Source organism: Martes martes (genome assembly GCF_963455335.1).
Source record: "Martes martes genome assembly, chromosome: 8".
Taxonomy (NCBI): Eukaryota; Metazoa; Chordata; class Mammalia; order Carnivora; family Mustelidae; genus Martes; species Martes martes.
In genome coordinates this window covers 100,546,908-100,574,447 of record NC_137895.1, presented here as the reverse complement: position 1 = coordinate 100,574,447, position 27,540 = coordinate 100,546,908, and the positions used below count along the sequence as shown (strand labels likewise).

General features: G+C 52.5%; 1 protein-coding gene across 1 annotated transcript; it reads left to right on the top strand.

The window, feature by feature from the left end:
• Positions 1 to 271: 271 nt before the first annotated feature.
• On the top strand, positions 272 to 27,540 carry CLSTN3 (calsyntenin 3). Its single transcript, XM_080812218.1, has 18 exons — positions 272 to 526; positions 2,982 to 3,104; positions 3,546 to 3,741; positions 5,630 to 5,838; positions 6,113 to 6,262; positions 6,494 to 6,679; positions 7,113 to 7,394; positions 8,200 to 8,312; positions 10,859 to 11,021; positions 11,620 to 11,676; positions 12,386 to 12,543; positions 12,680 to 12,828; positions 17,524 to 17,750; positions 18,052 to 18,222; positions 19,063 to 19,208; positions 19,442 to 19,577; positions 26,164 to 26,366; positions 26,593 to 27,540. The coding sequence occupies exons 1-18, from the start codon at positions 463 to 465 to the stop codon at positions 26,731 to 26,733; spliced, it is 2,874 nt and encodes a 957-aa protein (XP_080668344.1). The 5' UTR covers positions 272 to 462; the 3' UTR covers positions 26,734 to 27,540.

The following is a 27,540-nucleotide window of genomic DNA, read 5'->3' as shown; positions in this document are numbered from 1 at the left end:
TTTCCTTGCTCCCCCAAATTGCAGTCTAGGGAAAAAGCCCTACCACAGTCTCCCGCCCCTGCTCCCCAGTCCCATTGGTTGCCTCCCCCCCTGCAGCACCTGGCCCCCCCCTCAGCCACCCGATTGGCTAGCGGCCCCATCAGTCCTCGCCTGGCCGTGCTGACGTCATCCTGCAGTAGCGGGGATGGGGTGGGAATGAGGGAGAGAGTGAGGACGCCCGGCTCGAGAGCGAACGGGAAGCCTCTGCAAGTCCCCCACCTCAGCCACACGGGTTGGGGTCTGTCTAGGTCTGCTCTATGGACTAGTGTGGGCGGCAGGCTCTTTTCTGTCCCTGCCCTGCGGCCCGCTGTCTTCCCTCCCCTCCTTGGAGAGCCTCTGCATCCCTCCCCCAAGGTGGAATCAGCCGGCTGCAGGCTCCTGGGGGCGAGCGGTCGCCTGGCCCTGCCCTGCCCACACCACACCATGACCCTCCTGCTGTTGCCCCTCTTGCTGGCCTCCCTGCTCCCCTCCAGCTCCTGCAACAAAGGTGAGTGAGGTGGGGGAAGGGGGGCACTGAAAGAGGGATATCTGGCAGAGCCATGGGGGAGGGTAGGGGTGAGCAGGGGCTGTTGAGCTCTCTGGCAAATGACAGGTGTGGGTTCCTCGGACCATTCCCCTTCCCATCCGTTTTCTGAGAGCTGCCCCTTCTCTCCCTCACATCCTCTTCTCCACATCGTCCTCTCTGGGCTGTTTCTACCCATGTGCTTCTCTGGCTCCCATTTGATCCTCATTTCCATCCTGGGGTCTCCGTCTCCCCCTCCTCCAATTTCTGCCTGTGGGAGATATCTCAGGTCAGAAGGGCTTACCCCGAAGGGTGAGACACATCTCTGGATGCTTCTCCGTGTTCACCGGGGTGTGCCCGCACTAAGGGTGTGTGACAGATCTATCTGGTTCATCTCCATCCCATCCTGGGGAGAAACAGTTCCTTGCAGCTCAGCGATTCGGAGCACGTATGTTTTGGCGTGTTGCTCCGGATCCGTACCCTGCATACAGCTGGGCTGGGGGTTACCAGAGCTGCCCTCTCTGGCAGACAGCAGAGAGATTCAGCTGGGTGAGGCCATGAGAGGGACGAAGGCAGAGGGGGGCAGGGAGAGAGGGGTTGGGGGAAGAGGGCTCAGGTAGGTGGAGAAAGGCAGGTAGGGGCAGAAGTGGGTGTGTGGGGGGGCGCTTAATGAGTGGTGAGAGGGAAAGCTGAGAAGGAGGAGGGAGATGAGGCGTGGGAGGCGGTGAGACAGAGGGTGAAGAGAGTAAAGGTGGAGGCAAAAAAAAGAGAGAAGACTGAAAGGGGAGGCAAGAAGAACAGGTGAGGAGAGGGGGAAGGGCAAGTCAAAGAAGGAAGGGCAGGGAGCCAGGAGCGAGTGAAGGAAATGAACACCAGGAGAGTCTGTGGCCCAGACGAGAGGAGCAGGGAGACCTGGGGGCGAGCCGTGGAGGGGGTGCCCAGCGCGGGCCTTGCTGCTCCGCAGGCCCTTCGTCTTGAGGCTCCTCGCCTCAGTCTCTGACCTCAGCCCAGCTTCTCAGCCTCCTGCCACTTCCTGTGCTTGCTTCCTGAGCACCATCTTGTGGCTTTCTCCTCTGCCATTAGACAAGGGGGTTTTGGTGGTCATCTGTAAGAAAGGGGCAGGCGTTCCGGTACCAGAAGGCTTTTTTGTGGTGTGGTTGGAGGAAAGAGTGGAAATCAGGCTTTTTTATTCACTGTCACATACTGGGCATGTTTCCTTTTCGTGACTCAGTTTCCCTCTGATGATCTGTCTTCCTCCACCCATGTTCCACGGATAGGCCATCACGAATGTGCTTTGGGAGCCTGGTGGTTGGCACAGTGGGATTAGATAGAGCAAGCAGTGACAGTTGGGTTGGCGGGTGATTAGAGGGGAAGGGAACACACTGTGCCCTCCCCGAAGCCCCTCATCAGGCTAGTGGGAGTTGGGTCCTGGAGAGGAGACACGGTTGAGCGAGCTGAGTGTGGCAGGAGATGGGGAAATCTAGAGGCTGAGTGGGTCCCGCATCCATCCTGGTTGGCTGGTGGTTGAAGGGAAGAGGGGTGGGGTAGGCAAGAAGTAAAATGAAGTCATGAGTCTGTATAGGAAGTGGGGTTCAGGGAGTGTGGGGTTGGGGGGGGACACAGGGTTGTGCTTGCTGTGAGTGTGCTCTCTCGGGTGTAGGGATGAGAAGCGGGGAGGGGATCTTCATGTTTCTAGGCCAGCTCGATAATCCCTTAGGATGTCGGCTGTGCTGGGTCCAGTCATTTGGCATTGATTCCCCTGCTCCATCCCTGCCCCTCTCTGTCCCCCTCCTTCTGTCCTATATTTTCCCTTCTCTTAGGTTGGATGGACTTAGGTTGGGGCTTGGCTGGGAGAAGTGCAGAGTGGAGGGATCAGGACTGAAATGGGTTGATGGTGGCCGTGGAGAGGGTAAACACTCATGATCTCAGGAAACATCTAGATCTTTTTCTAATCGCAACTCTGCCCTTAATCTATGCCTTCCCTTTCCCAGGGCCTTCTGATGGCTCACCACCGCTCCCTGAATCTCCAGTCTCCACTCTCTAGCACTTGAAATCCTTAAGGAAAATTCTTCACCCTCTGACCACGTTTCCCAGGGGAGATAGTGGTCCCCCACCTCCCCCAGGGCAGGCTGTTGCCATGGAAACTACCTATCCTGCCATAGAAGGTGCCTGTGACCTCTTACGGACACTCTGACTCCTTTAATGCTGACTTCTTGTCCTCAGCCCTTCCTTCTGCAGGTGCTTCTGCAGCGGGTGGAAAGGGTGATAATGCTGGAGTGTGTCTGGCTTGCGTGGGAGCGGAGGGTCAGCTCACAGGTGTAAGTGTGTCTGGCTTGCGTGGGAGTGGAGGGTCAGCTCACAGGTGTAAGTGTGTCTGGCTTGCGTGGGAGTGGAGGGTGAGCTCACAGGTGCTTTCTGTCCTCATCCTGGGTGGGGTCAGCCAACAAGCACAAGCCATGGATCGAGGCAGAATACCAAGGCATCGTCATGGAGAATGACAACACGGTCCTGCTGAACCCACCACTCTTTGCCTTGGACAAGGATGCCCCCTTGCGCTATGCAGGTGATTGAGGTTGGGGGATGGCAAGGCGGGTAGGGCAGAGAAAAATGGTTGGGAAGGCAGAGCAAGGGAGGAGAGGGGAGGAAGTCCCTGGAGGGAGAGCAGTGGAAGTGGGGAAGAGGCCGTGGCAAAGTGGTAGCAGTAGGCTTAAGGATGGTGGCTGAGTAAAGGGAGCCAGAGAGAAAGAAGTGGGAAGGCAGGGGTTAATCCCACTAAGATTTTGTCAGATCTCAGACTCAGTAGCTCTGAGAGGTTGCAGCTCAGGGGAAGCTGGTGTTGGAGCTGTACGTCTGATGATTAACACTTTCACGTGTACAAGAGAAGGGCTGGGGTTTGGAGGGAGAGGTGAAGCTGAACCCAAGGCAGGGAGGTTGAGGCTGGGAAGAAGATGCTGCAAGTGGCGAAGGAGAAAGAGCCTCATCCTCCCTCCCCACCCTGGGCCAGGTGAGATCTGTGGCTTCCGGCTCCATGGGTCCGGGGTGCCCTTTGAGGCCGTGATTCTGGACAAAGCAACTGGAGAAGGGCTGATCCGGGCCAAGGAGCCAGTGGACTGTGAGGCCCAGAAGGAGCACACCTTCACCATCCAGGCCTACGACTGCGGCGAGGGCCCAGACGGGGCCAACACCAAGAAGTCCCACAAGTGAGGAAGCCCTTGTGCCCTGCTCCCTGCTGCTGGGCCCCCCCTCTCTTCTCCCAAGCCCCTCACCGTCCTCTGCCCATGCTGTCATTGATACCTACCCCCTCCCCTGTCTGTTCATCGGGTCAGGGACAGGGGCCTTGTCCTCCAGGAGCCTTCACTCAAGGTGACAGAAACATGTAGTAGACACATGGGATCTAATTCTGGTTCTGCCTCTTATGACCTTGGGCGACTTACTTAGCCCTTTTGCATCTGCTTTTACTTCTCTGTAAAATGGGGAACATGATGATCCCTATTTCCCTAGCTTGCTGTGAAGGGTACAGGAGATGGTTTATGTAAAAAGCGTGTAACAGCGCTGATACATGAGAAAGGCTCAGCACATGGGAGGTATGATGATGAGGTGGGAAAGAGAAGGACGATGAGCACCTCGGCCCATGTCCTGATTCCTTCCACCTGCCCCACCATATACTCACACGCATGGGAAACTCATGCATAGTGTGAGGGTGGGCAGGAGAGGGCTCCAGCATGAATGAAGCTGGGGCCTGAGAATCCTATGACTGTGCCCGGCTAACTTCTCATCTGAGAATGGGAAAAAGATTGGTAGTCAGGGTTCCTGGGCTGCTAAGAGGCACCGGTGATAAAGGCCTCCTTGGGATTCAGTTTCCCATTTGGAGGTAGGACCCTGCCTCTGAGACCTGGGCGCCTAGATCTCGGCAAGGGGCAGGGCTCAGCATGAAGGGCAGAGGGCTGCTCGCCCCAAGGGGCCCAGATTGCGGGGAGGCACACTGGACATGCACATTGCACATGGAAACACAGAAGGCAGCAGTCCTCTTGCACTCATGTCAGATGATTTATGGCTTTTATGTAAATATCACTTCCCTTCTCCTGGTTAGTCTTAAAGATTTTATTTTATTTTTATTTATTTAATTTTTTAAGGATTTATTTGTTTGAGAGAGAGAGAGAGAGCACGGGCGCACACAAGCATGAGGCTGGGAGGGGCAGAGGGAGAGGGAGAGAGAAACTCAGGAAGACTCCATGCTGAGTGGGGAACCCAATGTGGGGCTCGATTTCAGGACTCTGAGATCAGGACCTGAGCCAAAACCGAGAGTCAGCCGCTCAACTGATGGCACCATCCAGATGCCCCATAAGGATTTTTATTTTTAAGGAATTTCTACACCCAATGGGGTCTTGAACTCACAACCCTGAGACCAAGAGTTGGGTACTCCCCTGACTGAGCCAGCCAGGAACCTATACCCTGGTTGGTTTTTTTTTTTTTTTTTTTTTTTTTTTTTTTTTTTTTTAATTTTTTTTTTTTTTTTTAATTTTATTTATTGGTTAGACAGACAGATATCACAAATGGGCAGAGAGGCAGGCAGAGAGAGAAGGGAGGAAGCAGGCTCCCTGCTGAGCAGAGAGCCCGATGTGGGGCTCGATCCCAAGACCCTGGGACCATGACCTGAGCTGAAGGCAGAGGCTTTAACCCACTGAGCCACCCAGGCGCCCCACCCTGGTTGGTTTTAATTTGCTTTTATTCTGTGTCTTCCTTGATCATCCTATTGGATTTGATTTTTGTGGAGGAAAAACCAACTGGATATAAAATTCTGTTTTACCCCGTGTCTTGGCACCCAACCTATAGCATTCTGTACAGGAGTCCTCCAAGTCAACTGCTGGTGTCCCCTGGTGTCCCCTTCCTTACCCCTTACATCAGTCACCCCTTTCCTCGTGGGGCCTGGAGTCCTGGGGGGTGGGAGGGGCATGCCCGTGGCCCTAGGCTCAGGGCACACTGGTTCCTGCCAGCTCTGACTCCAGCTGCATTCCTACTTGTGCCTCTCTTCGCATTTCGAGGCTGGTTGACTCTTCCCTGTCCCTCCGCCTGCTCTGGTACACGCAGGGCGACGGTGCATGTGCGGGTCAACGATGTCAATGAGTTTGCCCCTGTGTTTGTGGAGCGGCTGTACCGGGCTGCCGTAACCGAGGGGAAGCTGTATGACCGCATCCTGAGGGTGGAAGCCATCGATGGTGACTGCTCCCCCCAGTACAGCCAGATCTGCTACTATGAGATCCTCACCCCCAACACACCCTTCCTCATCGACAATGATGGTGAGTCCACCCCCTGCCGCCCCAGCTGCCCTGCCCGGTACACCCCACATCCATCAGAACGCCCTGGCACTGAGCTCTCCACTTGTGCCCCTCAGATCCTCATTCTAGAACCTCCTTCTCAATGTAAAGTCCTTTTCCCCCCAGACACCCCCTTCCCAACTTCCTGCTGCCTAATTCACCCGCTGCCCAGTTGACTTGTGAACCCTCACCTTGCCTCCCTAGGCTTTCCTCTAGTGGTCCTCACCCTCTTTGTCTTCCCCCACACCCATCCCAGGAAACATTGAGAACACGGAGAAGCTGCAGTACAGTGGCGAGAGGCTCTACAAGTTCACGGTGACGGCTTATGACTGCGGGAAGAAGCGGGCAGCAGATGATGCCGAGGTGGAGATCCAGGTGAAGCCTACCTGTAAACCAAGCTGGCAAGGTGAGGAGCTCTGCTCTGTGGCTCACCTTGTGAATCCTCTTCCCCTGGGTCTCCCTTCTTGTCCCTTCTGACAGTCAGAGGGCTAGCTTAGGAGCCAGGGGAGAGATATTTAGGGGCAGGCTTGCAGCTGTCTATCCAAGAGCGTCAGGGGACATGACAAGGGCAGAATGGATAAGAGGGGCTGCCTTCCTCGCCTCTCTCTCCACTTCCCTCTCCCTTGCCCCTATGCAGGCTGGAACAAAAGGATTGAATATGCACCAGGTGCAGGGAGCTTGGCTTTGTTCCCTGGCATCCGCCTGGAGACCTGTGATGAACCTCTCTGGAATATTCAGGCGACCATAGAGCTACAGACCAGCCACGTGGCCAAGGGCTGTGACCGTGACAACTACTCAGAGCGGGCCCTGCGGAAACTCTGCGGTGGGTGTGCCCTCCCCCTTTCCAGTCCTCTCCCGGACCCTCCTCTGCCTCTTTCCTAAGACTCTTGCCTTACTCCTTCCCTTGCCCACCCGCAGGGGTAGCTATCTGCAGAGGTTATAGCATATGGTTAACTCTGTGGCTTCCAAAGCAAATCAATATGTCATTTGCAAAGACGTGTGATTCTAGCACAAGACCATCACCAGGTCCCTTGTGGAGCAATGGTAGGGAGAGAGGAAGAGGTGCAGAATGGGTGAATTGGAAAGCCATTCCTAGAAGAGGGGTCCACCCTCTGGGGTCTTCGAAAGGCCAGAAGAGTCCATGGAACTAGCTGGGGGATATCTCTCTCCTTCAGTCCCTGTTGCCCTGGCTGCTTCCTGTCTCCCCATCTACTGCCTCTCAGCTCTGACACTTGTGCCTTCTGGGGCTTCTGCAGGTGCTGCCCCTGGGGAGGTTGATCTGTTGCCCATGCCTGGCCCCAATGCCAACTGGACGGCGGGACTCTCGGTACACTACAGCCAGGACAGCAGTCTTATCTACTGGTTCAATGGCACCCAAGCTGTGCAGGTGCCCCTGGGTGGCGCGGCCGGGCTAGGCTCTGGACCCCAGGACAGCCTCAGTGACCATTTTACTCTGTCCTTTTGGATGAAACATGGTGTCACTCCCAACAAGGGCAAGAAGGAAGAGGAAACCATCGTGTGTAACACCGTCCAGAATGGTGAGCCTTCCCCAGGGCACTGGTCTGAGAGTGAGGAAACTGGCTTCTTATCCTGCCTCTGTCACTGCCCAGTTTGTGGCTGTGGACAGGTCACTTCCTCTCTCTTCCTCTGCAACTTGGCAGTGCTAGGTTTGACGATCCCTGATATTGGGTGGCTTACTGCCTGCGTAACTGGTTGAGACCCTACTGCTCTCCAAGTGCAATGGAACTACTCGCTGCCCTTCTCACCTGCAATCACTGAGTCTCCCTACATCCCACCATGTGGTAGGCTGTCCCCTAGTCTACTCCCATTAAGCCTGTCCACTGCAATGGAAAAGCTTGGATAGTGGTGTACCCCATTCTTTCGCTCCCACCACCATCCCGTCCTCCTCTTAGAAGGGCTAGTTGGCTCCATCTCCAAGTTCCCCTCTTCCCTCAACTGCATTGGCACAGTCAGTCCCTCTCGGTTCCCTCTTGTCCTGACCTTTTATTTCTGCTACTTCTCTAAGCTCACTTCTCTTGACCTGAAAAGGGTTGTCACACATGGAGTTTGCATCAACCAGAGGACCTATAGAAATCTGGGTGGGAGCCGGTGGGCCAGTGTTCCTCCTTGGCCAATCAGAATGCTTGAGAAGCCCTAGTGATCGGTTAGATTGGACTCTGTGTGTATGTGTCAGAGGGGGAGAAAGAAAGAAGACTTCAGAGAATACAGGAGGGAGAGCACCTGAGAGAGTGATGAGAATCCTGGGTCCTCTCCCTCTGGGGCTTTGAACCTGTTCTTGCCTCAGGCCCTGTGTTTGACCCCATCTCCGTCCTCTCCCCTCAGAGGATGGCTTCTCTCACTACTCACTGACCGTCCATGGCTGTAGAATTGCCTTCCTCTATTGGCCTCTGCTTGAGAGTGCCCGCCCAGTCAAGTTCCTCTGGAAGCTGGAGCAGGTGAGGCCAGTGCCAGGTTCCTGGGAGAGTTGGGTGGGTGTATCTTACTTCCAGGGAAGGAGGGTCCTGGGGCAGGGGTTGGCATTTTCTGGGTTGCCCTGTGCCCCCTTCATGCTGCATTTTCAGTTCCTGACCATTCTACCCCCAGGTTCTCTTGTTCTCCTTTTCCAAGGCTTGTATCCTGCAGAAAGCGCTCCGGGATTAAAAGGAAATTGGGAACACATTACTACTAACATCATACCCAACCAAACATCTTTTCTGCCTTGTTTTATTTCATCCCTTTCTTACCTAGAACCTTCACAAGACATATCCCTGACTCTCAAGCAGTTAGCATGTTGTAAGCCAGAAAGTAAGTAATTCTGGGGTACGCAGATTGGGTTTGAGTCTGGCCAGGGCAACTCACTAGCCACGAAATCCTCCTTGGTATGTCTACATCTCAGTTTCTTGGCCTATGAGATGGGAATAATAGGAATTGTTGTTGTAGGATTGTTGCAGGATTAAATGATGTGATAGACCTTATAAGTCAGAAGGAATGTTAATCTTCATTACTATTCTCTGCGATTATGAAGGATAAATAAAAACAGGCAAAAAATGTGTAAAACTCTCTCTTCAGCTGACTGTTGCCATCTGTGCTTTATTCATTCTCTAGGCTGACCACGAGAAACAGTGGAACTAATTTGAGTTCCCATCTCCTTTTTTTCTTGCAAGCCCCAGTGGAGCAGCGAGTAAGCAAATAGCTGAAAAAAGGCAGGAAGTGGGAGAAAGAGAAAAGGAAAGGAAGGTCTAGAAAATCCACAAATTGGATAATTGAGGGTTGTCTACAAAGGCTTTCGCTTTCTGTGGCACTCTTTGCAAGAGACAGTCCGCCATTTGCTGCTCCTTGATCCTTCCCCCTTGTTGCTAATATTAGTAACATGACTCTGCTTTTCTTTTCTCTTCCCTTATTTATTCAACAAATATTTGTTAAATATCAATTAAGGCTCTATCATTCTGCTTCATTCTGGGGATACAATGGAGTATAAGATAGGACAAAATCTTTGCCTTCTTTGAGCTTACATTTTAGTTGGAGAGGTAGATTTTTGAAAAGTAAGAAGTCATATACAAATGGTAAATTGTAATACATTTTCTGAAAGAAAGGGACTTTCTGAAAGCAGGGGACTGAAGTAGAGAATGGGGGAAAGGCAAAGAGAGGGGAATTTGCCTTAGATCAGATGTTCAGGGAAGACCTGATGAGGTGAAATTTAAGTTTTGCTCTAAAGGATGAGAAATGGGTGAGAAGAAAGTGCTTTAGGCAGGCAGAAGAACAGACTCAAAGGCCCTGAGGCAGGAAAGCACTCAGCATGTTCCAAGGATGGCCAGAAGGCCACTGGGGTTAGAATACAGTGAACAAGCGGGAAAGACTGGACATGAGGTTGGAGAGATGAGCAGTGATCAGGTTGTACAGTGGACTTTGACAGCTGGGGTTTGTTTAGATATTGTCCTATGAGAGGCAGGAAGCCTTTTGAAGGGTCTGAAGCAGGGAGGTGATCTGATCAGATTTACATTTTGAGATGGTACCCTTGGCAACTATGGGAGGAATGTATTGAAGAGACATAAAAGTGGAAGGATCCAGGTAACGCTGTGGCCACAGTAAAGGTTGAGGACTTGACTGATGCGTGGCAGTGTAGAGAACTGCACAGAAACCTAGAGCTTTTAGCTCTGTGTGGACCTAGGATCAACAGCGCCGCTGACGGATTGGGTGTGGAAGGCAAGGGAAAGAGAAGGATCAAAGGTATCCTGCAGGTCATCCATTTGAGAAATTCAATGGACTGTGGAGCGTTTATGCTGCCTCAGGGAGAAGTGTGGGGACTGGGAAGGGGTGTGGACTTCCGTCTTGCACGTGTTAAATCTGAGAGACCTATGAGACATCAAGTGGAAAGCCCGGCATTCACAGGAGAGCTCTGGGCTGGAGATGTAGATTATGGAGTGATCGGCATAACTATGGTATCTGAGCCCATGGGAAACAGTTACTTCCTAGTAACTCCTAGGAAGTGCATGTAGAAAGAAAAGGGAGACGAGTGTAGGTTGAATCTTAAGACATTCCAGCACTTAGGAGCTGATAAGGCAGAGAACTCTCTACCCCTGATTCCTGTATCCCCCACCTTCATCTTGACTGACCTCAGGAGAAACTTCCAAGGGGAGCCTCTTTGTTTTACTGTTGGGTTACAAGCTTCTCTAGGCCTTCCAGTGCATGCATGCATGCATACATACATACATTTTTGGGCAAAAATTTATTCACAAAATAGTGTGGTCCTCCTCCTAGGAACGTTTATAGTGTTAGAGATTTGCCTGAAGAATGGAATTTTAGATACTTACTTGGTTGGTGCTGAAAGATTTTGGGTAGGGATGTTATTTCTGGAACTGGGTAAGCAGCAGTTCACTTGTTGATAGAGCAGGGAATGTGAGGGACTGTACCCTGTCTCCCAGGAGAAGGGGCAGTACCTTGTATTGGTTCCCTGAAGATAAAGTAACTGAGGGTTCTTGCCCTTATGCTGCCCTCCCCCCAGGTCTGTGATGATGAGTGGCACCACTATGCTTTGAACCTGGAGTTCCCCACAGTCACACTTTATGCCGATGGCATCTCATTTGACCCTGCCCTCATCCATGACAATGGTCTCATCCACCCTCCCCGAAGGGAACCCGCTCTCATGATTGGGGCCTGCTGGACTGGTAAGTCCCCTCGAGCTTCTTAGTGAAGACACTGAAGGTTGGAGACTCTAATGGCTTAGGATTATTGGTGAAGGAGCAAGGGCAGCTTGACTTGCAGTTGGGCAGGATGATTCAGAGAGATCTCCAGGGGAGAAGACCACAAACCCCCCTGAACCCCCTCTTCCCAATCTGTAACCTATTCAACTAGTCATCACCTCAGGCAGCACCGGAATCTCTCTTTGTGTAACTTTGGGCAGTGCCCATGTTGTTTCATCAAAGGGATGACTTCCGCGGTACATTCCCTTGCTGGAGGTCAGTAATAATTAAGAGAGTCACCAGTTTTCCTTAAGCTATTTTTCATTCTTTTTTTCCTTATGGGAGCATGTGTGCGTGTGTGTGTGTGTTTGTGTGTGTGTGTGTCTTACCAGAGACCTTGTGTTTTCTCAGCAACATACTTGGGGGGTTGGTCTCTAGCAGAGGCGGGAGAGATTAGATGTAACATCGGTGGACAGGTTGCCAGTCCTATGCAGACGGGGACAGAGCAGGGAGGACCTCTTCTTCCTCACTGCCAATCTGTCCCCACAACCCTAAACTCATTGCCACTCTGTTTTTCCTCCAGAGGAAAAGAACAAAGAGAAGGAAAAGGGAGGAGACAACAGTACAGACACCACACAAGGTACTCTGTGATTAAGAACTGGAGACCAGAGAGTTCTCACCTTAACCTTCTGTGCTGTGCTTCTAATTCCATCCCAACCCTAAATCCCAGTCAGCCTCATAGTTACTACTGCCCAGGCCTCCAGGGGGCAGAGCCTGCACGAACTACTGCAAGGCAGGGCTCCCTTGGTGAGGTAAGGCCAGATGGAGCTTGGTGGCATCCTGGGTGTCCCTTCCTGCCCACAGAAGGAAGTGGAGGAGTTCTCTTGCTGGCTTTCCACATAGTGTATCGGATTGTGGGAGGCAGGAGGCGGTCCCAGGCAGGGAGATCTGGGCAATTGTGAAGCTCCACACGTCCCCCTGGGTCCCCTTGCATGCCCTATGACCACGCCCTCTCACCTCCTCTACCTTTTCCTCCACTGGCTCCTCTTTCCTTCTTTTGGTTCCACTCCTATCCTTCCCTTTCTGTCTCTCCTGGGAGCTTTTCTCATTTCTGTGGCTTCTGTTTTTCACCCTTCTCCTCTCCTTGGATTTATTCCCTCTCGGTCTTCCTTTCTCCTTTCTCCGGTTTCCCAGCCTCACTTCCTGGTCTCTTCTTTTCATTTCCATATTTCTTCTTCTCATGCTCTTCCTCCAGCCTTCTTCCCTTCCTCTCTGCCCCCTTTCCTGCTCCAGGCACCTCTCCCATCACCCACTCTCACCTCCCCTCCGCCCCTGTGTTCCTGCCCTAGGAGACCCCTTGCCGATCCACCACTACTTCCACGGCTACCTGGCTGGTTTCAGCGTGCGCTCAGGCCGCCTGGAGAGCCGCGAGGTCATCGAGTGCCTCTATGCATGCCGGGAGGGGCTGGACTATAGGGATTTCGAGAGCCTGGGCAAAGGCATGAAGGTATAGCCCCTTCCTCTAGCCCTGCCCTTCTAGGCATGCCCCCAGCCCCCGAGCCCTGCCCACCTCTCCTCCTCTGCGCCCTTCCTCTCCCATGGCCCCCCGGTCCTGCTCTCAGCTGTCTGTGTCTGGGGCCCAGGTCCACGTGAACCCCTCGCAGTCCCTGCTCACCCTGGAGGGGGATGATGTGGAGACCTTCAACCATGCCCTGCAGCACGTGGCTTACATGAATACTCTGCGCTTTGCCACGCCCGGCGTCAGGCCCCTGCGCCTCACCACTGCCGTCAAGTGAGTGTTGGGTGGGGAGGGCAAATCTCAGAGCAGAGTCAGACAGTGTCCGAACTCCTTGGCCTTCGAGGTCCCCCAGGGCTAGACACCCCTCCCTCACTGTATGGATGGGGAGATTGGGGCCCCCAGGTTCAACGGATCTACCTGCTCAGTTGACATAGCAATATTTGTGGAAGAGCCTGGACTACACTCAGAGTTAAACAACGGATTCATTACTCCTTCTGCCAACCACCCTTCCGGGACTTTGGGGTTTTAATTTTCCCTATGCCTCTGTGCTGATATATAAAGTGGGACAGACAGGGTTCAGGATTGGGAGCTGGGAGATCTGACATTAATTCTGACTCAATACTAATTGCCTGGATGAACTTGAGCAAATAGCTAGGGCTGTTTCACCTATTTTAGTCTTGATTCATCAAGTTCTTGCAAGGTCAAATAAGATGATCTAAATCTGGGTGTTGGCAACCAATGGCCCTGGGGCCAAATCTGGCCTACAGCTTGATTTTGTAAATAAAGTTTTATTAGAATACAGCCATCCGCATTCATTTGCATATTATTTCACACTAACATGGCAGAGCTGAGTAATCGGGACAAAGTCCGTACAGCCCAAAATGCCAAAAATATTTGCTGTCTGGCCCTTCACAGAAAGTTTGCCGACCTTTGAAATCTAAGTAAATAATTTTAATTCTTTAAAATAAAAATTGTACATTATTTCCAGTTTAAGTATAGTAGGTGTTTAAAATACAGATTGAGAGATAATGAAGGCATAATAGTTATGGACATAAGAGTCTATTCACATTGAGCAAATGCTGTAAGGCAGCCATGACAATAGAATCTAAGTCACAGAATTGTTACCAGAGCTGTAACTCTGTAATAGTGTAATAGTGTAATAGTGTAATAGTGATACAATCCAGATCCAATGCCGGGCAGAGCGCCTATTCCACCAATGGGGGTGATTATATGCAAGCATTTTCACCTCCCCCAACAACCCCCCAATGTTTGTGGGGCAGTTTTTTTTTTTTTTTTAAGATATTATTTGTTTATTCGACAGAAATCACAAGTAGGCAAAGAGGCAGGCGGGGGTGGGGTGGGTGGGTGGGAAGGAAGCACGCTCCCCGCTGAGCAGAGAGCCCTGGTGGTGGGCTGGATCCCAGGAGCCTGGGATCACCACCCCAGCAGAAGGCAGAGGCTTTAACCCGCTGAGCCACCCATGCGCCCCTGTGGGGCAGTTTTTAGGACATACTGCCATCTAGTGGGTGGATTACACAATGCAGGAGTCTGGATTCTTGAACAAGCAGTCCCTTCTCCCCAGCTCTGCCTCAGTTTCTCCATAAGCAGTAGGAAGATAAACATCTCTGGCTTGTCCCTGTGCTGGGAAGGGTGGGTTGAGAGAGGAGAGAGGAGAGAGCTCTGAGCCCTGCAGAGTGACTGGGCATGCTTATCAGGTCTCACAATTAGAGCTCTTGGAAGGAGCAGGCTGCAGCTTTTGGGAATTGTGCTGCAGGCCTGTGGTGTGGTCAGGGTGTGGAGCTGAAGGCAGCAGGTAGTTGGAGTCACGAGGGCACAGACCAGAGCTGAGTGTTCTCTCCCCACGGTCCCCCCACCTCCATGTTCTAGCTGGAATGCTAGCTGTTCAAGGGCAGTCACGTGGTTATATAAGGTTTAACTCACCAGAGATCAAGCAATTGGCTCATGGTCTTTGCTAGACTCAGGAACCCTGTTGGAAGGGAGGGCACTGTCCTCTGGCTCAGGGTGGGGCTCTGCAAGGGGAGGGTCCCGTAGCGGGAGGGGTTGACATCCTCTTGTGTTCATGGACTCATCTGAATTCCTCCTACCTCTCTCGTGTCCTTGGCTAATCCAAGGGCTGGGAACCTGACTTTGGTCTTTTAGTAGAGGGAAGGGGCCTTATTTTCTGTAGGAGGTCGAGAAAGAGAGCTCACATTTTCGCATTTATGAGGCTACCATGGGGTTAGTGCTAGCCTAATACTTCTTTGAGGTCATTGGAGAAAATAGAGGGATGTGTGTGTGTGTGTGTGTGTGTGTGTGTTCGTGCTACTGTGAAAGAGGGAGAGGCAGGGGCCTAACAGTACCCCCCTTTCTCTGATACATAGCCTCGCCCTAGTCCGGGTGGCTTCCCTGGGTTCTAGAGTTCAGTTCTTGGATCTCTGTCCATTTAGAGCTGGATATTTGCAACTGTTTGGTCAATGCAGATTTTCCCTAAGGTTTTTTATCCTCTCTTTCTTGGAAAACCCATCTAGTTTGTGACATTAACCCCTGAATAAATGGCTACCGCATCTTTTCGTCTAACTTTGTCCTTTTCCCTTAGCCCTTGACTCTCTGCCTATATCTTGCTATAACCTCTATCTAGAAGTTCTGCCAGCCCCTCCAACAGATGACCTGAAGGTGGAATAATGACTTCTGATACCCAAACTAGGCCCTCTCCCTGAATTCTCTGTTTCTGTGATGGTGTCTCCGCCTTTGTAATCACTCAGGCTGGAGACCTCTGAGTCATCTCGGACTTCTTCCTGTCTGTCCTCCATGCCCCATCAGTTGGCCAGGTCACCCTGATCCTGCCTGTGCTGGGTGTTGGGGAATCTTTCTCCTTTTTTCCCATTCCTGCCGTTAAGACTCCAGCCCCGGCTCTGATTATCTCTCACCTGCCCTATTGCCGTAACCTCCTCACAAGTTGACCCATCTCTAGTGTTTTAACTACAGGTCACCCTCCCCCAGAGGCTGGGTCAGTAGTGGTCACGCATGATAATTTTCATCCTCCTATTTCCCTGATATAGAAGATATCAACAGCCTCCTGTCGGCCAGTACTCAGAAACTGCACTCAAAGCCCTCAACCATCTGACCCCAGCTTTCCTGCCGCATGTTCCTCTGTTCCCCTTGGCACACTCCTCACTATCCACTCGAGGGTCTACCTTCTTCCTGGTGAAGTCCTCCAAGGCAGCTCAGCTGCTACTTCTTTTGACTCTTCCTCTGCTCCCTTGCCAAATGCCCCAGTGCTGTCCTAGTCAGAAATCACGTCTGCTTCTCTAAACTCTCAGGGTTTTTTGTTTGTTCCACTAACATGATTGTGACGACGTTTGCCATTGCTTTGAGGTTGTGTGCCATAGATGAGCTCTTGACCAGATCATTAGTGCCTTCGGGTCAGGGCCGGCCCCCTGTTGCCCTTTGGTTCTCCTTTGGATTGCTCACTACAAGGTGGGGATGTCTGTTGGAGTCCGAGCTTTCAGGGTCAGCTGATGTTTTCCAAGAGGCTCTGATCTGGGCCCCTTGGGATGACCATGCAGATTCTTAGGCCCCACTCCTTGTGGCGCAGGAACTCAGCAGGCTGTGGACACTGGTGACGTCATGGGCTCTGAGTTCATCGTATCTGTTGGGGTTGCCCTTTTCTCTTCCCCTTTTGGCTCCCATGGTCGAGCCAGGCACGCTCAGTAGCACTCCCTCAGTTCGCACAGGCATACGGACCATTGGTCCTACTTCAAGCTACCAGCTCCCTTGTGAAGGCTGCTTGTTCAAGGGGTGCTTCTTTATAAACAAATTTGGTGCAAACCCAGACCCCAAATAGTGGGCTGTGGTTCAGTGAAAGGAGTGTGACCTTGGAATGAGAAGAGTAGGTTTAAACCTTGGCTCTGACACGTATTTCTCGTGTGGCCAAGATGCTCGATCTTCTCTGGTTTCTTACCCTGAGTCCACCGTGTTGCAATAAAGTGAATGAAATAATGTGTACAAATGCTTCAGAAACCAGTGAGTGTGATGAGAATGTGTGGTGTCATTCTTACTGATTGGCAAAGCAAAGAGGTGACCCCGGGAACACCTTCCCGAGGAGCTGTCCTGTGGGTTGGTTGGCTTGGCCGAGTGCTTTAGGAAGTTTCTCCTGGCACCAAGGTCAGTGAGTCTTCATGGGACCATGGATGCTGGTCCAAGATTGTCACATTAGCTCACCTACCAGAGTAGGTTTCTCTGATATTGAAGGGAATGGATGGAAGACACACCAAGGGAGGAGGACATCCTTGGAGAAGCTCCCCCACCATATCCCTCCCCTCCACTTTTGTTATTGAGTATTTCTTTAAAAAATTTTATTTATTTTATTTGAGAGAGAGAGAGCGAGAGTGCGCGTGAACACCAGCGGGGTGAGGGGCAGAGGGAGAAGCAGACTCTCCACCAAGCAGGGAGCCCAGTGTGGTGCTTGATCCCAGGACTCTGGGACCATGACTTGAGCTGAAGGCAGACGCTTAAACTACTGAGCCACCCAGGCGCCCCTGTTGAGTATTTCTGGACATGTATCTGCCACATATTTTACTGGTTTTAGTTTAAATCTCCTGAGTAAAGCACTGTGTATGTGTAAACATTTTTGTAGGTTCAGCTTGTAGAATGAAGTTTGATAGATGTTCCATAATCTTGGGTGAGGGCATTGACGATGGGTTCGTCCCTGCAGGTCAGGGTTGCTTGATCTGTCCCTGACCATCTCCCGCAGTGGCATCCTCCCAGGAAGGCTATCTTCCCTCCAGCTCTGCTATGGAGGGCTAGTGATGCTGCTGCATAGACACTGTCCCTCTCTCTTCCTTCCCTCTCCCTGACATGAGGGACTCTGTTGTAGAGATGGAGGCCCAGAAGGATGAAACAGAATATGGATCATAGGGGATGAGGTGTTGGGGTCACAAGCTGCTTCTCTCCCCTCTTGTCATACAGGTGCTTCAGTGAGGAATCCTGTGTCTCCATCCCCGAAGTGGAGGGCTACGTGGTGGTTCTTCAGCCTGACGCTCCCCAGATCTTGCTAAGTGGCACTGCTCATTTTGCCCGCCCGGCTGTGGACTTTGAGGGACCTGAGGGGATCCCTCTGTTCCCTGATCTTCAAATCACTTGCTCCATTTCTCACCAGGTGGAGGCCAAAAAGGATGAGAGTTGGCAGGGCACAGGTAAGGATGACTCCAGGGAGTGATGTCATCCCAAGAAGCGGCCCATGTCTGGAACCAGAGGGAGGGAGAAAATCTGGGGCTAGAAAATGGGAATGACTTCATCCCGCATTTTGCTTGCCGAGAACCATTTACTCGAGGACAGAGAGCCAGGAAGAGACCTGTGGGTGTGAGGAAGAGGGGGTAATGGCATTTTTGAACATGATGCTGACTGCTCTCGGGGCCTGAGCCTGGAAGGTGAGGAAGAATGGCCACGAGGTGGGCCCTTTGCCTGTGACTTATATGCTGACTCTCTCCCATCCAGTGACAGACACACGCATGTCAGATGAGATCGTGCACAATCTGGATGGCTGTGAGATTTCCCTGGTGGGGGATGACCTAGACCCTGAGCGGGAAAGCCTGCTCCTGGACATGGCATCCTTGCAGCAGCGAGGGCTGGAGCTCACCAACACGTCCGCCTACCTCACCATTGCTGGTCAGTGGAGACTGAGAGCCTGTCTTCTTTTTCTGTGGGTGCCCCTCCCCATGATCAAGTCTCTGGGAGTTCCAGAGAATCCTCCTTCCAGGCCTAGGGATGTGGCCAAGTGCTATCTTGCACTTTTCCAGCTTGGAAGGGCCTCTGGCTTCCAGACTGCCCCTGGAGGTACTGGTATGCTGGGGTTTGGGCTCCCAAGTGGTTCTCTCTCCCTGCTTCTCTCCATACCTTGGCTCCCCTCTCTTCCTGGTTTCCCTCCTCCTGTGGCCCAGTCTTCCCTGATGAGCTTCCAGTCCTCCAGCTGTTCAGTCCTCGCTACCTTCTCTATGTCTTCCACCTCTCTGATCTCTTGCGCACACTAGAGCTTTAACTCACGTGCCCACATCTTCGTGAATAGTAGCAATGACTTGGTGGCTTCGAAAGGAAGCCTGTTCCTCTCTGCAGGACTCTCCCTAAGGGAGGATGGGAGAAGATGGTCATAACTGGTTCCCTCCCATTTCCATCCCCTTCCAGAGCCTTGCCGAGGACTTCCGTATTTTCTACTCTCCGTTTCCCTCCTGCTTGCCTCCTCCCTCTGTCTTGCAGGGTGTCCTTATTGCCATCTCTTCTGCCCTACCCAGAAGCCTCAGATCTTTTGGAGAAGAGCAGAGCAGGAAATGGACCCCAGTCACTCTATCCCAGTCAGGCAGAGCCGGGGTGGGGGCGGAGGGGGACATCTCTTGGGAGAACTCAAGTCGTACCCTTGTGGAGGAGACGGGATGGACCCATGCTGTGGCTGTGTGTACTGTCAGCTGATCTGAGGGAGCGGGTCCTGCCCTGAGCTGCTTCCTCCTCCCGCAGGGGTGGAGAGCATCACCGTGTACGAAGAGATCCTGAGGCAGGCTCATTACCGGCTAAGACACGGAGCTGCCCTCTACGCCAGGAAATTCCGGCTGTCTTGCTCAGAAATGAACGGTCGTTACTCCAGCAACGAATTCATCGTGGAGGTATTCAGAGAGTCTCCTTCCCTCCACAGCTCTCTGCCCTGCTGTCGAGGAGGAGCCTGGGTGTAGTGGACTGAGATCCAGAGGCAGTAGGATGGGAGTGGGCCTCGCAGCACAGAGGAGCCCCCCGGCGGTGGTGGAGAAGGAGATGCTGTGGGGCAGGCTTAGCGATGGGCTCTAGAAAGTGGAGTGGGGCGAGCAGAGAAGCGGGTGCCCACTGACCTCTCCCTCCCCAGGTCAACGTCCTGCACAGCATGAACCGAGTGGCCCACCCTAGCCACATGCTCAGCTCCCAGCAGTTCCTGCACCGTGGTCACCAGCCACCCCCTGAGATGGCCGGACACAGCTTGGCCAGCTCCCATCGAAACTCCAGTATGTAAGCCCGAGCCTGGCCAGGCAGGGTGGGGCGGTGGTGGGGAACGGGCTGGGCTCGGGCATCTTCTCCACCACTGGGAGGGGAGGAGGCTAGCGGAGCGGAGCTACAGTTCTGTTCTCTGTGCTGCCTGACTTTACTGACCACTCTGTGGTCCACTAACTTTCCACCAGGGAGACTATGAGCCTACGTCATTCATGGCGGGGTTCGGAAGGGGGCCTCTCATGCACAGAATCATAAAGTCGGTGTGCGGTTTAGGTGCCTTTGTTGTTCCTGCTGCCATCCCCCAGCAATGTCAAAGTAGCCTTGCACCTAGGGACCTTCTGTAGTGAAGCTATCAAGTATTTATGAAGCACCTACTGTGTACTAGCATGGTCTTAAAGTGCTATTAGGAACATAAAAGAATTATATGCTGGATACAGTTTCTATCCTCAAGGAGAAGGTTGGTGCTATTACGTGTATTATTATGTGCTATCTGGAAAGTCATGAGTCTTTCTAAACCAAAGTGTGCAGCTAGGCAAAGTACTAAATCTAGATGGACAGCTGCCCTTCCAGACAATCTTGTTCCCTGGCCGTCGTCCTTTACCAGTGAGGCAAAGTTTAATTACCAATTTAAGAGTTGCTTAATTGTAGACAAACTGGAAACTACAAGTATAAAGATGAAAAATCAGCCATAATTCCATCTCAGAGAAGAAATCATTGTTAATGTTCCAGTTTTTTTCCGTGCCTATTTTTTTTTTCTTTTTACAAAGGTGAGATCAAACTATTTTATAACTTGGTACTTACACCTAATATAAAATGATTTTCTTCCACATTATTAAAAGCTGCAAAATGATTCTGACGATGCTGAAAATGATTTTTGGAATCCCTTTTAGAATTGCTTTCAAAGCCAATTTATGTGACACATTTATTTTTTTAATTTTTTAAAAAAAGATTTTATTTATTTATTTGACAGAGAGAGAGAGAGATCACAAGTAGGCAGAGAGGTAGGTGGAGAGAGAGGAGGAAGCAGGCTCCCTGCTGAGCAGAGAGCCTGATTCGGGGCTCAATCCTAGGACCCTGAGACCATGACCTGAGCCTAAGGCAGAGGCTTAACCCACCGAGCCACCCAGGTGCCGCTGCATTTATTTTTATTTCTTCTTAGATACATCTTGCTTTTGACCCATTTCTGTTTTACCCAGTTTCATCAGACACTTTTGTCAGAGTTGCTCTGGATGTCATTTGAAGTTTTTAAGCATACAACCTACTCTCAGAGGGCCCAGATTTGTCACTTCTGAAAAAAGTCAAAAGGTGTATCACTGACTCTGAAGGCAATTCCCTAACGAATTCTGAAAATATTTCCTTGGAAGAAGTCCATGTTACCAAACATGACTTTGAAAGTTACAGAGCTCATAGCAATACATTTAATAAGAAGAATAGTGAACACATCGATGTGTACTAGGTGCCACGCTCATGGACTTTTACACACATCAACTTTAGTCCTCACAAACAACAAATGAAATAAGTACTAGAGGTATCCCCTTTAAAAAAGGCAAGGGAAGGGCACCTGGCTGGCTCAGTGGGTTAAGCCTCTGCTTTAGACTCAGGTCATGATCTCAGGGTCCTGGGATCGAGCCCCACATCCGGCTCTCTGTGCAGCAGGGAGCCTGCTTCCCCCTCTCTCTCTGCTTGTCTTTCTGCTTATTTGTGATCTCCCTCTCTATCAAATAAATAATAATAATAATAAAGGCAAGGGAATGGAAGCCCAGAGAGGTTAAGCACTTTATCCAAGATCATACAGCTAGAGAGTGGTAAGAGCCAGGATTCAGATCCAGGCAGGAGGAATCCTGAGCCTGTGTACCAACCACTGACTTCCATATTTTCTCCGGTTATGTTGGATGCTTTCTTGCTTTTCCTTTTCCTTCTTTCCTTCCTTCCCTTCTTCCCTTCTTTTCTCATTACTTTATGGGTTAATCTAATTTGGAGGAGCTCCAAGGGCTTCCTAGGGCTTTTTTGACTGAGGCTAACTCCCTGGTACCCCCAGGGATTCTGTCTTGTTTCTCCCTGAAGTGGTTGGCCCCCACTAGAGTCTCTTGTGTTCCCTTTCCCTGGGACTGGCTCCCTTCTCCCTTGCTCTTTCTGAAAACAACTGCAGGGGCCTCTGTAAGTGTTCTTACTCACTATAACAAAATAATTGGAGGTAGGGGTAGAGGGAGAAGGGAAGCAGGGGTGAAGAGGGAGCTTGATGCATAACCAAGTTGCAAAGGTTCATAGAAATTTCACACAATCTTTAGAGACCTGTGAGGAAGCTAAACCCATTTTTGTTAAAAAGACCCTTGGGGCCAGCTTCTCCACCCCTCTCCCCCATTATGATCCCCTAGCTCTTTCTCCAGTTCTTTCCTTGGGAATCGTCCCACCCAACCTTGTCTGGGTTGGATACTGGGTCCTGCTACTCAGTTTAGGCTCAGAGTAGATAAGGATTGGCATGCTGCTGGCCGGCTGAGATTCTCAATCCTCGTTTTCTGGGAGGAGGGAATCCCTGTCTTTTTTTTTTTTTTTTTAAAGATTTTATTTATTTGACAGAGATCACAAGTAGGCAGAGAGGCAGGCAGAGAGAGAGAGGAAGGGAAGCAGGCTCCCCGCTGAGCAGAGAGCCCGATGCGGGGCTCGATCCCAGGACTCTGAGACCATGACCTGAGCCGAAGGCAGAGGCTTTAACCCACTGAGCCACCCAGGCGCCCCAGGAATCCCTGTCTGAACCACCACAGAACTTCGTGCCCTGAGTGGCCAGCTGCCCCACACTGGCTGGCCTGGCAGGTCGTGTTTCTCACCCCTCATCCCCTGAAGCTGCCTGGGGGTGCTCCAGGGTGTGAGTGAAACCCAGCTTTCCTCTCCACTCTTCTGAGCCGATGTCTAGGCCAACCACACTTCCTTATGAGATTTCAATTGAGAGAGGCAGCTTGCTTTTGCTTTTCCCCTTATTCTGGTCTGAGTAGGATGCTGAGTTCATAGCTCACCTAAAGCCATTGGTGACAGACATCTCCTGAGTGTACCCATTCCATACGCCTTCTCTGACTCTTCACGGTGTTCCTTCCCCTCACCTCCTGACTGTCCCCGAACCCTCCCAACTGCAAGTGTGGGGTTACGGAGTTATGGCTTTGCCATTTCCAATTGTGCTAGCCAGGGGGAAATGGAAGGAGACATAGTAGTGCCTTCCATGGGATGGGGGTTCATTTCTCTGAAGCTCCTAAGATCGGCGTGAATTGGGACAGTCTGGGAAGGTTTTGGGGGCACAGGTAGAGTTTAAACTTGGACCCTGAAGGGTAGAAGGGGTTTTGGCTGGGCAGGAGAGAGAATGAGAATTTGAGAACTGGGGGCGGGCAGCTGGTTTGGGGTGTTCATGGTTAGGGAGAATAAGGTTGTCTCCGAAGGGTGAGGCAAGATGATGAAGACAATATTTATCTAGTTATCCCGGATTTTGATACACATCAGATCGGCTGGGGAGCTGTAAAAGTGCTTGGTGCCTAGGTTACTTTACGTCCCATACTAGTTAAATCAGAATGGAGGTGGGAGCCAGGCATCAGTGGGTTTTAAAAATCCCCAGATAATTCCAATGTGCAGCAAGTTTGGGAACTGTCTCCCTGCTTTGTTTTCTACAAGTATCTGAAGCTTTGCAGGGAGACATGCAACGAAGTAGGGTAAGTGTAGGGACACCTGGGTGGCTCAGTCAGTTAAATGTCCAACTCTTGATCTCAGTTCAGGTCTTGATCTCAGGGTTGTGAGTTCAAACCCCACATCAGGCTCCATGCTGGACATGGGGCCTACATTAAAAAAGAAAAAAAAAAAAAGGAAATAAGGGAAGCATAGAAAACGAACTAGGGAGTGAACTAAGGACAGTTCTGAAAGAAGAATAAGGTGCAGGGGGGAGTGCAATCCGTTCACAAAATACATACCCTGAGATATATGTGGTTGCTAGAGTGGGCCAGAATTTGGTCTCTGAGCTTAAGCAAAAGGAAGCCTGAGCAGTTATGAAAGTCATATGATATAAGCCGACAAGTATCTCAAGGGAAGTTCTGGGACTGAGCAGAGAGAAGTTTCTACCAAGGATCTTCAGAAAGAGGGCACCAAGCAGGGCTGTGCACAGGGCTTTCAACAGTGTCCTCACAACCAAATGAAACCAGAAATTTCACAAGGGCTGTTTGATAAAACAGCTCTTCCTGCTGGCTCTGCAGGTCATTCAAGGCCAGAATTAACTGCTCGGATCTAAGGCAGCAAGGAAGGTTGATTGCACTTTTTATAAACTCTTGATTTTTGTCTGTCGCTAATTTAAAAATCCTGCCATCTCGCTGGCTTCCAGGCTCATTTTAAATTAATTAACTCTACTTGTTTGCCTGCAGACACAGGGTCTGCATTTTGTCTTTCATGGGGCCATTTCTTATTCCTGGCAATCAACTTGTCGTTTTCTTCACTGGGCTTTGGGCTCTGAAGAACAAATACATTTGATTAAGGCACAAACCAGAAACTTTGGCTTTTCATCATTGGGCGCCTAGAGCAACTTTGCCGGCGATGGCCTCCTCTCTGAGTCGGGGGAGTGTTCTCTGCTCCTTCTGGAGCCTGGGCTTAGCCACAGGGGCCATCTCTTGGCAGGATTACTGCTCTTAGATCTTGCCCACTGACATGGAGACCTGGCCTCCCAGGTCTCCCATTTCCTGCAGATGGCCAGAAAAAGCACCTCTGTCCCCTTCTTCCCTCCTACCCCGTCCCTAAGCAGTTGAGAAACGCTGGGCTGGCCATCTCTGCCCTAGAGCCAGTACCCAGGGAGCCTGCCTGCCCTGTTTAGCAGGATCGGCTCTCATTGGCAAGTGGCCCCAAGTAAGTTATGGGTCGGGTCAGAATGGGGACCAGCTTGGCAGAGGGCCATCAGGGTTGCCTGCCGGAGGTGTGAGGCTGGTGTGCCTGCTCAGGCAGGACATTCACACTCCTGGCTGGCCCTGGAGCTCGTGGCAGTCTACAGGTGCTGGTGGCTGGGAAGGAGGGGTTTTGCAACAGCCGGTGTGCTCGGCTCCTCTGCCCTGTGCTTTGCGTTCTGCTTTGTCTCTCAACATGTGAGTCTTAAAGGCTGTGGGTAAATTTGGAACCGGGAGATCTACCTGCTGGCTGCGTGTGTGTATGGGATGCTTACATGTAATCATTGCGTAGCCACGGGACAATCCAGATTCTGGGCCTCACAGAGCCCTCTGCGGTGGGCTGGGCTTCTGTGCACACGAACGGTGAGCAGGGGGTGTGCCCCATGTGGGGTGCAGTGACTCAGCAGCCCATGCGGGCCCTCCGCCTGGGGACACATGTGGGGGCTCGCCACCTCCACGTGCTGTCTGAGGGGCTGTGGGCTCTCCTGCTGGGCCTCGTCCTGCCGCTCCGGGTGCTGCTCGTGTGTGTGCAGGAGGGGGCCAGGGCTGTGCTCTCGGCTGCTAGCTCTGTAGCGCTCACAGCCTGTGTCTGTGCTGTTTACACCTGCCTTCAGGGGGTGGCCTGGGTTGCCCGGCTGGTGGGGGGCTGGGTGGCACTGCACCTATGGCTCTGCTCTGCCCTGCTGGAGACCCTCAGACGCATCCCTTTGCTCCCACTGTGTGCGCAGGCTGCCAGGTGGCTGGTGCACACAGGGGTATGGGCCGGCGGAGTCTTGGCTCAGGTGCGGGGTGTGGTGGCTCTGGTCCAGCTGTGTGCCCACGCGCTCTTCCTGGGTGCGTGCTTGTGCCTCCACATCTGCTTTGCCACCATCAGCTCTAAGGTCCGCGTGCGGGTGCACGGGCCTCTCCCCATCTCACTGCCCTTCAGGGTTCATGCTCCCCTGATCCTAGGCGTCAAAGTGAGGCTGCCTGGCCAGAGGCGAGACAGGGCCCAGGGGGAGGTGGGTATCCCTCAGGGTGAGATTTGGGAAGAGCAGGAGCCCCAGATGCCCAGGAGCCCTGAGCCCACAGGAAGAAGAGAGGTGTCACAGAGCAGGAATGAGCTCAGTCCAGGTGGGTAAGTGAAGGGGCTGCTCTTTGCCCCTGGGACCTGTCCCCCAGCCTGGGGTGCTGCTTCTCCTCTTATGATGCAGGAGGACTTTCTCTCCTCTTGCACTGTTGGGTGTGTGTGGCTGCCTCTCTCCTTTTCCCACTGGGTACCAGGTACCTCTTCTCTAGGCTGAGTGTCTGAGTGGCCCCTGGGGAAGGCACAGGCAGAATGACCTGGGTAGGCTCCAATCCTTGCCCTCTGTCTGCTGAGAATAGGGCTGCTCATGAGAGCATTGGGCCAGCAGCTCTCCTCCCCGCCTGTGTCTCGCTTTGGACACCTCCCTCCCTCTGTCTCTGTCCCTCTGGCCTCAGCAGCCCTTCGACCCCCTCTCCTCCCTATCTCCTGCTCTTCTCAGCAGGGCTCTATTTCTCCTCCAGCTTGCACAGGGGATTCCCCCCCTTCTGGGCCATCAGGTTTCCTGTCTTCTCTTACTCTAGGACTCCCTCTTCCCCCGGGTGCTCCCCCCCCCCCGCCAATGCCCACTCCCTGCTGCTCCAAGTCCCTGCAGGTGTGCCCGGCCTGTGCCCTCACTGCATGCTTTCCCTGCAGTGGTCCCTAGTGCGGCGACTCTCATCATTGTGGTGTGTGTGGGGTTCCTGGTGCTCATGGTCGTCTTGGGCCTCGTGCGCATCCACTCCCTCCACCGCCGTGTCTCCGGGGCCGGCGGGCCTCCAGAGGCCTCCAGCGACCCCAAGGACCCTGACCTCTTCTGGGATGACTCAGCGCTCACCATTATTGTGAACCCCATGGAGGTGAGTGGCACTGGGAAGTGGGCAAGTCCACAGTCAGGATGCGGCTGGAGCATCTGCATGGCCAGGCCCTGGGCAGAAAGTTCCAGGCTGAGCTGCCCTGGGTGAGAAGGAGGAAGGTGTAGAGGGGGTGGGGTAGAGGGCCCAAGGGAGTGCGATCCTCACAGGAGAGGCTCTGGGCTACGTGCAGACCTCTGAGTTCCGTGCTCTCTGCTCCCACCTTGTCCAGTCCTACCAGAATCGGCAGGCCTGTGTGGCGGGGGCTGCCGGTGGCCAGCAGGAAGACGAGGACAGCAGTGACTCAGAGGCGGCAGACTCCCCCAGCAGCAACGAGAGACGCATCATTGAGACCCCTCCACACCGCTACTAAGGCTGCACCCCTCCCCGAACAGAGAATTGTGCCCCGGTGAGACAGAGACACCCCCAGAAAAGAAACAAGGACATTCTGAGAGAAGAGACCAAGAGGGAGAGAGCTCTTCAGAATGAGTCGTCCTTTAATCCCCAAATCCCAGTGGGCCCCGCTGGGATCTGCCTCCCCTTGTGCCCCCAGCCCACCTCCCTCCTGTCCCTCTGGGCTCCCGTTCCCCAGAAGACTCTGGCTGCCTTCTCTGCCCCCAAGACAGCGACGCCCTAGCTCGCCCAGGTCTCTGTCTCTCTCCTACCAACCATGCTCTGTATGGGGGCTGGGGACGTCACTAGTGGCCAGGGGTGGGATTGAAGGGAACCCTTCCCTACTCTCCTGTCCATGGAGGCCTTCCTTCCCTGGGGCTCCCTCAGCTGGGCCTTTATGGCTTCTCTTCTGTTCCCTCCTCTCTGTCTTTCCACGTCACTCTGGGGACCCCTGCTTCTTCATCTCGACCACTCTCCTTCCTTCTCTGTCCTCTTTCCTCTCTTCCCCTTGCCTGAGGTCCTACAGCCCCTGCCCCTTCCTGTGTGACCCGGCCATGGCCAGGTTGTGGGGATGGCGGAGGGAGAGTGGTGGGGGGGGCCCAGGTATTATATATAATGTATATTTTTTCATGTTGCTGTGAGCGCAGCCCCTGTGTTCCGTGCGCAGCTCACAGCCTTGTGTGTGTGTGCGTGGCATTGTCATGTCCTGGGGTGGGGGTAGGGGGATGGGTGTGGTGAGGGAGGGGATACACCCTAGGGTTTTCAAATAAAACAACCAGAAAAAGCC

Coding starts and splice junctions, on each gene's coding strand:
- CLSTN3 (XM_080812218.1), top strand. CDS start 463: ATGACCCTCCTGCTGTTGCCCCTCTTGCTGGCCTCCCTGCTCCCCTCC. Junction 3,105..3,545: donor TGCCCCCTTGCGCTATGCAG/GTGATTGAGGTT, acceptor ACCCTGGGCCAG/GTGAGATCTGTGGCTTCCGG. Junction 6,263..6,493: donor CTGTAAACCAAGCTGGCAAG/GTGAGGAGCTCT, acceptor GCCCCTATGCAG/GCTGGAACAAAAGGATTGAA.